This window comes from Pseudorca crassidens, chromosome 8, assembly GCF_039906515.1.
Source record: "Pseudorca crassidens isolate mPseCra1 chromosome 8, mPseCra1.hap1, whole genome shotgun sequence".
Lineage (NCBI taxonomy): Eukaryota > Metazoa > Chordata > Mammalia > Artiodactyla > Delphinidae > Pseudorca > Pseudorca crassidens.
Window position 1 is genome coordinate 22,402,171 of NC_090303.1, and position 13,506 is coordinate 22,415,676.

At 34.0% G+C, this 13,506-nt stretch overlaps 1 protein-coding gene across 1 annotated transcript in view; it reads left to right on the top strand.

Moving 5' to 3' along the window:
- RSBN1L (round spermatid basic protein 1 like) overlaps positions 1–13,506 on the top strand; it is a 65,119-nt gene that overhangs the window by 46,959 nt on the left and 4,654 nt on the right. Inside the window, exons 4-6 of the mRNA XM_067746039.1 lie at positions 4,154–4,291; positions 6,053–6,195; positions 9,135–9,302. Of these exons, the coding sequence (XP_067602140.1) occupies positions 4,154–4,291; positions 6,053–6,195; positions 9,135–9,302 (449 nt within the window). The remainder of the gene's footprint in view (positions 1–4,153; positions 4,292–6,052; positions 6,196–9,134; positions 9,303–13,506) is intronic.

A 13,506-nucleotide genomic window follows, 5' to 3' on the forward strand; every position in this document is an offset into this window, starting at 1 on the left:
ATTTCATTGTGGTTTTGATTTGCATTTTCCTGATGATTAGTGATGTTGAGCATCTTTTCACGTGCCTGTTGGCCATCTGTATGTCTTCTTTGGAAAAGTGTCTATTCAGGTCTGCCCGTTTTTTAATTGAGTTATACTGTATTTTAAAATTCAGATTACTTTCACAAGCTAAGATTTTGATTAATTTTTTTTTTTTTTTTTGCGGTACGCGGGCCTCTCACTGCTGTGGCCTCTCCCGTTGCGGAGCACAGGCTCCGGACGCACAGGCCCAGCAGCCACGGCCCACTGGCCCAGCCGCTCCGCGGCACGTGGGATCTTCCTGGACCGGGGCACGAACCCGCGTCCCCTGCATCGGCAGGCGGACCCTCAACCACTGCGCCACCAGGGAAGCCCTAATTTAATTTTTAAAATTTAGTTTTAAATTTATTTATATCCATCCTATTGAGTCGTCAGATTCTTATCTTTAATATTTGAAGAATGAATGTCTTAGAAGAAAATTGCTGTTTTGTTTTAAACCTGATAGGTAAGTATATGTAATTTATATAGAGACCATACTTAGTGGAATATATCTGTGTTGTGGGTTTTTTTGTTTTTTTTTTTCCTACACTGCGTGGCTTGCGAGATCTTTGTTTCCCAGCCAGGGATTGAACCCGGGCCCTTGCCAGTGAAAGAGTGTGGAGTCCTAATCACTGGACCGCCAGGGAATTCCCTATCTGTGGTTTTAATAGTGGACAAACAGAATGTACTTTACAGTTGTAGCACATTTTGGTGAAAAGGGGAGAGAATTGTGCTTTTATTTTATTATAGCAAATTATGTGTTTAAGTGAATTTACATATAGTATATATGTATTTTGCCATGAGGTGACCAGAACTATGAAGATTCAAATACCATATTTAAGGTTATAATCTAACAAATAGAGTTTGTATTACTTTACTCTTTAAAATTCAGTTTCTCCCAAATATCCTTTGAAATATTTATGAATTTTAATAGGGTATACTTTAAAAAAAAATCATCAAAAGATATAGCCTCCTTTTAGATAGCCTCAAAATAGACATAGGAGAGGAGGAAAAGTCAAATTTGTTTTAATTTAGTCTATTGTGTTAAAATTTCTAATATTTAGACGTGTTTTATTTTATTTTACTTGTAAACAAAGAACAACATTTGTAAACTTGGAAATTAATGTAAAGGAGTAATTTGAATGAAATGATATGGCTAGGTCAGTAATGTTCTCTTCAATCAGTGAAATGATCATTCCAACCTAAAATAGCAACATCTGGTTAAATCAAAGTTAGTTAAGTACTTAAGTTATAAGTCTTTAATACTACCACCCAAGAAGCTTTACCCATTTTTTCTGTTACTAAACGATACATGTTTTTACTTAACATTTAAACACAGAAATTTTACTCTAAGAGGGCTGAATGTTAAACTTGTTAATAACTAGTTCTGGTTTTTTTTTTTTTAATATTTATTTATTTGGTTGTGTCGGGTCTTAGCTGTGTCACGCAGGCTCCTTTAGTTGCGGCTTGAGGGCTCCTTAGTTGCGGTTCGCCTCCTCCTTAGTTGCAGCAGGCGGGCTCCTTAGTTGTGGCATGCAAACTCTTAGTTGTGGCATGCATGTGGGATCTAGTTCCCTGACCAGGGATCGAACCCAGGCCCCCTGCATTGGGAGCGAGCAATCTTAACCACTGCGCCACCAGGGAAGTCCTACTAGTTCTGTTTTTTTGATTATTAATTGTATTTATCCCTTCTCTATAGTTAAATACTGTTATGGTAGGGTTTTTGTTTGTTTTTTTTTTAGAATGGAAGTAGTTAATTGAATTGCATGGCAACCACTATGTAGAACTCCAAAATCTATTTCAGTTATTTGAGAAATGAGTTATTTCATGTTTTTGCCTATTAAATAAACTTATAATTTCAGACTTTACATTTCCTCAGAGTAGATTGTCTCTGACTCCTAAATCCTAACATTCATATTAAAGAGCATTCTTTCTTTCTTGGTGTATCTTTTGTATGCATGTATTTAGTTCTTGCACATACTCCCTTGGAAAAAAAGAGTCCAGTGGACCATATATGCGTTTGCCTTTTGCTTTAAAAGTATGTTTAAAGTACCCATTTCTTTGCGAGAGCTCATAAATTCAGTTGTGCTTAGTACTTTGGAAGGATTCCCTCCCTGAACATTCCTCCGACTGCCCTAATTATTTAGTTGATAATTGAGTCACTGTCCAAATTATTTAGTTGATGTAGTAGAATGAACCAGCTGGAACGCAAAGACTTTCTTGATTCTGGCTTTGTTAGAACTGGTTAACGATTTAGATGAGTTATCTAAGTTTAAACAAGACAGAGAAGATTGAGGCACAGAAAATTTACTTATTTGTGTGAAGTGGAAATATTACCTAATGTGACTTGTAAGTCAAATGAATATTTCAAAGCACTTGTAAATTTGTGTTTTACAATAGAAGTTGTTTGATTTCACTGAATGGTCTTGAGGTCTCTCAAAAACACATATGACCATTTGCAGATCCAAAACTGAAGCCACAAGCTCAGAGTCACGCAACAGAATTGATATCAGTTCTTATAAATTTGCTAAATTTCAACTTGATATTTTTAGCTTTGTTAGACTGCATTACAGAAATGCATAGTGATGACTAATTTTCCTGTTGTAGTACTCTTAGTATATCTAAACATCTAAAGCCTAAATATTGTTGTAGAGTCAGATTTTAACTTTTAGCTCTCTCAGTACTGGAGATGCTAGGAACTTTTGGGAGAGAAGAAAAAGGTCAGATCATGAGTACAAAATGGGGACACAGACCCCAACTTTTTTTGTAACTTGGGGATTGGAGCAAGGTTTTATGGTTCTGAGAAGTGAATTTGTGATAGTGCATGAAAACTTAACCTTGTAATTCTGGTAAATTTATTAAGGAATTAATGTATCATTGTTATGCTGTTTTGCTTATTATGCTAAAAAATAAAATTCTCAAATGTTTTAGTCAAATGTTCTATTACGATAGAACTTTTATTGTCATGTTTTTGTTGTGGGTGGGGGCTTAAATACATTGATACAGAATACTATCTGTATCAGCTGCAATTGTGGGAATTCACCTTGTGATATGAAAATATTTTAGAGTCTGTGTCCCTGATGTGATGAAAGCTCATCCATCTGGGTTTGCCTGGTACGGGACTTTCCATTTTAAAACTGGGATAGACCCAGGCAAACTGAGACAATGTAATTTCCCTACAGTTAGTGGCCATAAAGGCTAATCCAGAGAAAAAAATAATTAGGATTTTGCTTGAAGTTTGTTTATGAAAAGAAGTTGTTTTGCTTTAAAAATACTCTTGTTTACTACTGTTAGTATATGAGGTTTCTTTGCAAGATTTAAATGTGCTTTTGAAAACTTAGGTACCAGTGATCCTTGAGGTATATAGGTTGTTTTATTTTGGTTGATATTCAAATGATACCCATTTGCTCACACTGTACAATTATTGTTTTCTTTAGCAATCCGAGGTAAATCTTTCCGGTTAAGGAAACTCAAACTCATGGAATTTAAGTGATTTCTGGAGGTCACATAGCTGGTAGATAGCAAAGGTAGACAGATTTGGGACCTAGGACTTTTGGTTCTCAAGCTCTAGTAGATTTTCATCAGAAAAATGTAAACTGGATCCTAGTTAACATGCTAAGATCATTCCTGGTGGCCTTTTGGACATACAGACTACTGGTGATGGTTAAATGCAACGTTTTCAGAGGGTCGACTTTTGAAAATTCTGACAAAAAGATATGAACCATTTAGGAAAATATAGGTACAGGAACTTCTGAATATAATTTCAGTGGCACTGTAGATCAAATAATAAACTGCTCTGTTATAAGGAGAAATTATAGTTAGTTGTCTGGAATTACGCTGTTTATCTCAACTGTATTTTCATAAGCAGTGTGTAGGAATAGCTAGAGAAGGTTAAATAGCTTGATTTTGTGCCGATCTTTTCTTTTTTCTTTTTTTTTAAGTGCCTTATTTTTTTTACTGTTTGTGAAAGGCTTTTTTTTTGTTGTTTTGCTTGCCACACATTATGTTCTAATATTTTCAGACAACATAATTTAGTGTTATCCAGTGATAACAAGCATTATCTTATGTTTAACTTAATTAACTCCATATCCTTCAGGTAAAAAGAACGTATTCTCACGGTACTTATAGAGCTGGCCCAATGCGACAGATCAGCTTGGTGGGAGCAGTAGATGAAGAAGTGGGAGATTACTTCCCTGAGTTCCTTGACATGTTGGAAGATTCACCATTTTTAAAAGTAAGAGAAAACAATATCAAGCAGTCTAAGTTGTGGGAGTTACTTTTATGCTACTAGTGATAACAGATCATGGCTGTTTCAGAATTATAAAAACTTTGATTTCATTTGAATTATAAGGAAGGAAAGGAAGAGATGACAAAGTAGAAGTAATTCTTGTGTAGTGTTGTGTGTGTGACTTCTCAGGTACTAATTTTAATGGCAAAGCTAAGTGGTGGACCAGAAAATAACACTTGCCTGTAGCTGCCACTTTAGGAAAATAAGTTCCATCCGTTTATCAGCTTTTTATAAACTGAGTGCCAGAGGATTTAAGAGGTACAGGAAGGATGTCTACTAAATTAAAGTATTCAGGACAAGGGAATGGCAGTTTGGGTTTGTGGAAAACTGGCCTGGGAAGTTGTATAACTATTTCAATCTTGCGAGATCCTAGCTGGGTTGGGCAAGCCGTTTAAACTTTCTAGGCTTCAGTTTCCTCATCCATAAAATAAGGTATTTAAACTATGCAGCTTTAAGGCCCCTTTAAATGATTTTTAGCCAGATTCTGTTCTGGTTTTTTTTTTTTCCCCAACAGTCTCTGCATTCCAGAAAATATTTCTTCTTATGGGCAGCTGGGGCTATCCTATTGAGAGAAAAATCTCTGATCTATGTAGTTAGGTCAGTTATTTAATCAATAATTCAAAGCTAAAAATGTGACAAGATCAGTTTGTCTCTAGTATTTGCCACATAATCTGTTAAACATCTCTTCTTTTTTCACTTCTGCATGCTTAATTTTCTAGTCTATATGTGTATATATATCTTTTTCTTCCTTTTCTTTTTCACCCTACTCCATTCCCCTTTTATTTCCTTTTTTGTTCCTTTTAAACCTTTGGTTCCTTGTCTGTTTCACCCAACTAGTGACATGGAATTTGGTTGCATTTATTTTGAGTGCTATTTTAAAAACACCATCATTTAAATATTTATGTTTCAGATTTTAATTTTAAAAGCAAATGAGCTAAATGCATTCTTTCTGGAGAAATTTAATTTGACAAGCTCCCCTTTTTGGAAAGGGGGTATGGTTTTTTAAAAAATACTCATTTTGTCACCATTCCATGGATAGTGGCCCTTGGTCATTTCTCTTTTCTTTTCAAAGATGTTAATTCCTGCTTTTAGAACAGCAACCTTTTCAAGAAACTACTACACAGAAATAAATTTTGATTTTGGTTTACTTTTCCTTTTTGTTTTGTTAGGTTTTGATTATAACTAATCAGAGGTATATCCCCCCTCCCCCCCCTTTTTTTTTTTTTTTGTGGTACACGGGCCTCTCACTGTTGTGGCCTCAAACCCGTGTCTCCTGCATCGGCAGGCGGACTCTCAACCACTGCGCCACCAGGGAAGGCCCACCCCCTTTTTTTTGAGGTATCCATTTTTTAAACTCAGTTGTTCATTTTTATAGATTCTCATGGAAGACACTTATTTTGCCAACTAATTAACATCATATGACCCATATATTTGGTAGAAGGAAGAATAATAAATGATAAATACAGTGAATCATACCTCTGGCAGGGTTGGGGAAGTGGGGGAAACCATCCAAGAATAATTACTCTCTTGTTATGTTTGAAATAGAATATTATGAAGGAAAATTTATGAATATATATGAATATATTTAAAATAGGTATGTATTTCAAATGTATATATGAAATTTTGTCAAGGGGACAGTAGTCTTTAATGTATATTTGAAGATACATTTTAAAAATAATTAATTTCTCTGTAATTATTTGCCTCTAGTGTACACTGCCATGGGGGACACTATCTAGTCTAAAATTAGAGAGTCGAAAAGATAGTGATGATGGTCCCATCATGTGGGTACGCCCGGGAGAACAAATGATCCCTGTGGCTGATATGCCAAAGTCACCTTTCAAAAGGAAAAGGTATGTTGGATATAAATGTTTTTTGCTGGGGATGGGTATTTGTACATTGGTATGTGTATATTGTTGAAATTTGGAGGAAGAAGGAAGGGAAAATTTAGAGTGTAATTGAAATGTAGTTCAAAAATGGTTACACATGCTGATATAATTTCTTATAAGTATCAAATATAAATAAAACATGAAAAAGGTAGGCAAATGACAATAAATTGTAACTAGGAATGGAAAAAATATCATTCACAACAGAGACATAAAGTGTTTTGGAATAAATTTAATGAATATTCAGAAATAAATTTAAATAATATTCATTTTAAGAAAACTGAAACATGAAAGATATAGAATAAGATTTAAACAAATGTTTAGATCTGTGTTCTGGATTGGACAAAAATTATAGTCCTTTGGAATTTTTAGCATTACAAATGGACTTACACTTCCAGCACTGGATAAAATAATTTTAAAGTTCATAAGGAAGAATAAGTAAAGTCAGTCTAGAAAGCTGTGAAAAAGAAGGTAAGTATGAGGGGGACCTTGTCTTACTCAATATTAAAAAGTACTATGAAGCTCAAAAAGATCATTGGAATAGGATAGAGTACACAAACAGATCAAAGTATATTGGGAACTTAATAATGAGATAAGTGGGAAAAGAAAAATTTATTTAATGAATAATGCTGGCATAAATGGGAGTCCATTTGGAGGAAAACAAAGCCATAACCCCAGTGTTATACAAGAAGTAAGGGATTTGAACATAATAAGTAAAAAATAAAAATATTAGAATAAAATGCTTAAGCTTAGGAGAGATCTTCCTAAGCAAAGATTAAAAGATACAATGATAATACTATTTGTGAGAGAAAAGACATCAACAACAAAGTTCAAAACTATGATAGACTGGACTAAAACATTTGTAACATGTGACAGACTAAAGTTAGTATACAAAGAGCATTTCTAAATTGAGAAGAAAAATGTAGAACAACCCAATAGAAAAATAGGCCCCAGGTAGTCGATTGTATATTAAATATATATTAAAAGAATTATGAGATACTATTTTTACCTATTACATTGGCAAAAATTATTAACAGAGCGAGTATATTACAGGCTGGTAGGTACGTGAGGAAACAGGGTAATATATATTATTGGTCTATGGGTGAGCTTCTGTAATCATTTTTTAGAAGTAATCTAAAATAGCTCATAAAGTTTAACATATGTATACTCCTTGAACCAGGACCCCTATTTTTGGGAATTTGTCCCAAGAAATAAAAGCACTAAAGGTAAATGTATAAGAATGTTAATTGCAGCATTTATCATATTGAGATAAATTTTAAAATGGTCTGAATGTCCATTAACAGGAGAACGGTTGAATACATTTTGGTACATTCCTGTTAAAGAATGTGGTGAAATAGTTAATTTCATAATATGAAATTTTGTCTGTTGAGCTGGATATCCATGGTACTTGAAAAGAGCAAAATGTAGAGTGTATGTCCAGTATGATTCTATTTTTATGAAAAGTATATTTATGTAAGCACAGAGAAAAGTGTAGAAGAATGTACACTAGCGTAACATTGATGGGAATGGAGTGGGTGATCCTGGGGGAGATAATCCTTTTTTTAGATGTCTAAAGATGGTCTCACTAGTTATAAATTTAAGAAGAAAAAACAGAACAGGGAGAAATGGTCATAGAGTAAAATGTAGGTTATATGAGAGCAGGGACAATGTTGTGCTTGTTACTAATGTGTCTCTAGCACCTAAACAGAGTGTGTTTAATAAATAAATTTTGGTTCAGTGAAATTTTTACAAGTTAAATTTTAAGTTGGTAGTAAATGGTAAACTTGGTGTATATCTCAGTGATTCTTAATTTGGATTTACAAATCATTTTAAGAATCTGAAAGACTCTCCCTAGAATAATGCAGATATATACAAACTTTTACATGTAATTTAAGGGAGTTCACCAGCCCCTTGAGGAACTTGTAATCCTCAGGGATTACAATCCATGGTATATGTGGTCATTTCACATCAGGTTATATATAGTCTGACCAACTAATGACAACAGTGCCCTAGGCACTGTGCCAAATGCTTTAATAAGGTCTTAATTCATTAGAATGTGGTATAATGAGGTGAGACTTGGTTTGAAAGCCTGTTAGCTTTCCACAGAAAGCAACATCATCATCTAGCTTTCTAATACCTGTAAAACATTAATCACAAACAGCAAAAAAGTATGTTAAAGCATTGTGTGTGTGTCTGTGTGAAAGTTTATATAAAACTGTAAGACAAGAGTGCACAAAGAGTAGTAAAGTAGTAGAGTTTGAGGGTGGGAAGTTAGAGAACCAAAAAGGAAGAGTGACCCTAGGGGACAGACTAGGATGAGACGAAAAAATAATGGGGGCAATCCTGATTTGTCTCTGGAAGCAACAGAAAAATCATACAGGGAGATAAATAAGATGATGACTCCCAAAATAAATTCTTCTCACCCAGTTCCCCTTCTGCAGCAAAATTGGAGAGGGTTTCTGCAGTGAGTGAGGCCAAGTAGGCAGCAGCTTCTGTATGCATATGGATTCTAGAAGGTGAGCGGTGGAGGAGAGGCCCAGTGGGAGATGTCTGTCCTCCAGGGTGGAGCTAAAGTGTTTTTTTCCCCTTACCTCCAATAAACCGTGCATGTTTTATGGAAGCACTTATTGCCTAGTGTTTTCTTGCTGTTTATTTTTTGGTCTATCTCTCACTAGAATATAAACTACGAGAGTAAGGAACTTGTCTGTCTTATTCACTACTGTCTTGTTCAGTAGCTCCAGTGCTTAGATAGTGCCTGACACAGAGTAGGTGTTCTGTAACTATTAATGAGTTTAAAAAGTTAAACCTGTCAATACATCAGTACAAATGTTTGAAGGCAATTAAGCCTTAATATGCATAAGCCTGCCTCTCTCTGTCTCTTTATATATATAATTTTGTTTTAACAGAACTACCAATGAGATAAAAAACCTGCAGTACCTACCTCGAACTAGTGAGCCTCGTGAGATGCTCTTTGAAGACAGAACAAGAGCTCATGCAGATCATATAGGACAAGGTTTTGAACGACAGACTACAGCTGCTGTTGGAGTGTTGAAGGCTGTGCACTGTGGAGAGTGGTATATATTAACTACTGCTATTTAATGGCTTCTAAAATTTTTCTTGGGAAGTTTTTCAGTAATTCTTCTTACTGTGGGGGAAAAAGTTTCATTTTCCCCTGTATTTGGATATCCTAGTTGTATAATTGTACTAAAGAAGATTTTCATTTGCTAGAATCTAGATTTTATCTTTTGGGCTTGACTGCAGTAGTTTCATTTTTTACGTGACTAGAGTTGAAAACAGTTGTCTTACCTAAGGTAATGGAAAACCTAAGGTTCACTTGGTGCTTATTGTATGCCCATTTACAAATGTTCAGTTAATTTTCTCTACTTTTAGGCCCGTATTTATTGCACAAAAGGGAGACTAAGGCTCCGGACTATCAAGTAATGTTGTCATAGTCATACAGTTAACAAGTGGTAGAGCTGAGTCTGATTTCAGAACTGACTCCAGATTCTTGTGTTTTTTCTTGATACTGTTTTAACTTGCTATCTTTCTAAGGTTTGGTATCTACTAAGTGTTTGTTTACCTTACTATATTAATTTTTTCTGGCTTTGCTTGTAAGTTTCACTGACTCTTTTGATAGATTAGAAAAATGGATAATTTTCTTAATGAAAATGGATAATATACTTAGAGGTGGTCATCCCATATGTTAAAAAAATTTTCATTTATTAAAATGATAAAACCCATAGGGCAAAGCTATATTTATACTGTAAGATAACTTTGCTCAATTAGGTTTTGTTTTCAAATTGACTATTGTTTGGGTATGAAACTTAAGATGGAATATGCTGTTTTGCTTATTAAATCAGTTGAATTAGATACTAAGTATGTAAGAAATTTTTCTAAGTAAAAAGAAACTGTTTTTAATTCTGAAAGTATAAAATGTCAGTATTGTTGCATAGATTCCTAAGATGTTGTGAAAAATATTGCCTGTATTTTCTGTACAAGGAAATTTTTTCAGGGGCTGTGAATACAAGATTGACCCTTTGTTCAAAAGGGAAAATTTAAAGTAATATTTTATAAATTAATACTGAATGGAGAGGCCACTGTAAACTGACCTTCTTTCTTAACATAAATGAAGCTTTATCAATTTCAGATATACAAAGTAACTAGTACTGAACTAACCCTAAGAGGTCCTTAGGAAAATGACATTAACAGTTTATAATTCAATAATAATAATTTATAATTGTGTTTAAGTTAAATGGTAATTATCAAATATCTGTGGTTGTTCTCATATAGTTTCTAACATAATCTGGTTTAAAATACTAATTTTGTCAAAGAGTAAAGGCGATGTATCTCTTTGGAAATCATTACAACAACCCCCTGTTTCAAATTAATGAGATTTTTCTTGAATGTTTGGTATAAAGGATTTAAGAGTGGCATCAAAATTTATTTAGGGTGAACTCTGATTTATAGATAGTATTTGTTAAAGTTAGCCATATAGTTACATTTTTTTTTCAGAGATAAATATTCTTGCTTCTTGGCCTTAACTTTGTTTAAGTCTCTCTTAAGCTCCTTTAAATTATTGTTGGTTTATGCTTGCTTCTCCACTTTATATGTTATTTGATGTTAGAGATTGTGTCCTGTCCTTCACAGGTCCATCATAGTTCCCTATGAATAGTTACTGAATGAAAAGACACTTGAAGCTAACAATTTCACAGTGAAAAAGACTGTTGCCAAAGTATGAATATATTAGGTGGCCAGATTTAATTTGAGACAGATTTTGGAATGAGATGTTGCTAGCTATGAGTTTTCTCAGTATTGTAAAATACAGTTTGCTTTCTATACCAATGCTGCTTTAATCTCTTAGTATTTAAGATGGTAAGAAAATAATTTGGTTGATGCTTTAAGAGGGTTTCATGGCTCTGATGCAAACGTGGTCTATGATCCCTTTATTGTTATTCCTTGTTGTTAAATTAAGCTATACTAAGGAAATTGGTGCTTTCTCTTAGTGTTCTCCTTATCTTAGTGTTTTGAGTTCTGCTCTTTTTCTCAAGGAGACATTAGGCGTTAGAGTATTAGATTCTTTTTTTCATTAATTAATTAATTTTTTTATTTATTATTTTTGGCTCTGTTGGGTCTTGCTGCTGCACACAGGCTTTCTCTAGGTGCCCTGAGCAGGGGCTACTCTTCATTGCGGCATGTGGGCTTCTCATTGCGGTGGCTTCTCTTGTTGTGGATCACGGGCTCTAGGCATGCAGGCTTCAGTAGTTGTGGCTCACCGGCTCTAGAGCACAGGCTCAGTAGTTGTGGCGCACGGGCTCATTGCTCCATGGCGTGTGGGATCTTCCCAGATCATGGCTTGAACCCGTGTCCCCTGCATTGGCAGGCAGATTCTTATCCACTGCGCCACCAGGGAAGTCCAAGATTCTTGACTTTATCTTAGAGCCAGGCTTAACACCAATTTGAGATAAAGGACTGGGATTGATTGAGACTACAAAGAAATCTTAAACTAGATAGACTTGTGAAGTGTTGATGAATTTTATATCACTTTTTAGTATTAGGAAGATAGAATTCACATAGATTTATGTATTTCAGGCTGCTTCTTGAAATCCAGTTTTTTGAAAAATCAACTATGGAAGTATAATTTGTATTCAGTAACACACACTCTTGTTATATAAGTGTACAGTTTGATGTGTTTTGACAAATTTATACAGCCATGTTACCATTACCACGACTAAAATATAGAATATTTTGTTTCCTTCATATACCTTGGCAGTTAATCTCCCCCCATTCGTACCCCAGCTCCAGACATCTATAAAATCTATTTTCTTTCTTTATAGGTTAGTATTGCCTAGTCTAGAATCTCATTTAAATAGAATCATATGTTGCCTGACTTCTTTCACTCAGCATAATGTTTTTGACACTCATCTATATTGTTATGTGTATTAGTAGTTCATTCCTTCGTGTTGCTGAGTGGTATGTCATTGTATAGATACATCACAATTGATTTATCCATTCACCTGATGTTAGAGATTTGAATTGTTTCCAGTTTGGGGTTTTTATGAATAAAGCTCTTATGAACATTCCCTTTCAAGCCTTTGTGTGCACATAAAATTTCATTTCATTTCAGTAAATACATAGAAATGGAATTACAGGGTCTTAGAGTAAGAAAAAATAATTGTGTATAGAGATAGTTCTAAGTCTACAAAAGAAGTATTAGAATTTATCTAAGTCACAAGATAAGACAACATTGAAAAGTCACTTGTATATATTTTAATTCTATATATTAGCAATAAACACTTTGAAACATTTTCAAAATGAAAAGAAAAAATAATGCCAGCTTATAAAAACATAAAATTATACCTGCTATGTAATGTGTAAGAACTTTCAATAGTATACTGCCATCTCTCCCTGCTCCCATTTATGGCCTTTGTGCTAATTATTATTAATACATTTTGCTTTATGTGTGCTATAACCATACCCCCAAATATGTTGCTTTCTTTGGCATTAAGGAATTATTTCTGAAGAGATTTTTAAGATGAGAATAAAATATCTTTCATATTTACTATTACTTGCACCCTCCATTCCTTTGAATAGATCTGCATTTTCATCTAAATATCATTTTCCTTCAGCCTGAAGAAGTTCTTTAACATTCTTTGTTGTACTGGTCTTCTGGTGACAGATTCTCTCAGTTTTTGTTTGTCTGAAAATGTTTTTATTTCACACTTTCTTAAGGATATTTTGGGGGTTATAGAATTCTAGACTGACTTTTTCTTTCAATACTTTAAAGATAGTGTGCTCTCTTCTGGCTTGCATTGTTTCTGATGAGAAGCCTGCAATCATTCTTACCCTCTTTCCCTGTATATTAATGTGATGCATGAGTTTTAGATTTTCTCTTTATCACTGTTTTTTTAAAATTTGGTTATGATTTCCTTGGTATGATTTGGGGGGGGGTTGGTATTTATGTTTCTTGGGATTTTATTCCAAACTCCATTTTTGAGCATCTTTTATAAACATGTATTTGTATATTCTTAATTAATTGAAGAATTTGGGGATTTTTTTTAGAATTATATTTAAAGACTCTATTAACCTCAGCAAGTAGGATGGTAACAGTTTATTTTATAAGTACTTTTCTATTGAATGTCTCTTAATTTTTAGGAGTTATTTAGGGATTTTTGGTATCATTGCAGTTATATATGTCTGTATTGAAAGAATGTATTCCCTTTCCCCTATATTTATCTCTAAATTTTATATTATATAGTATCTTTAATTTAGCACTTAATT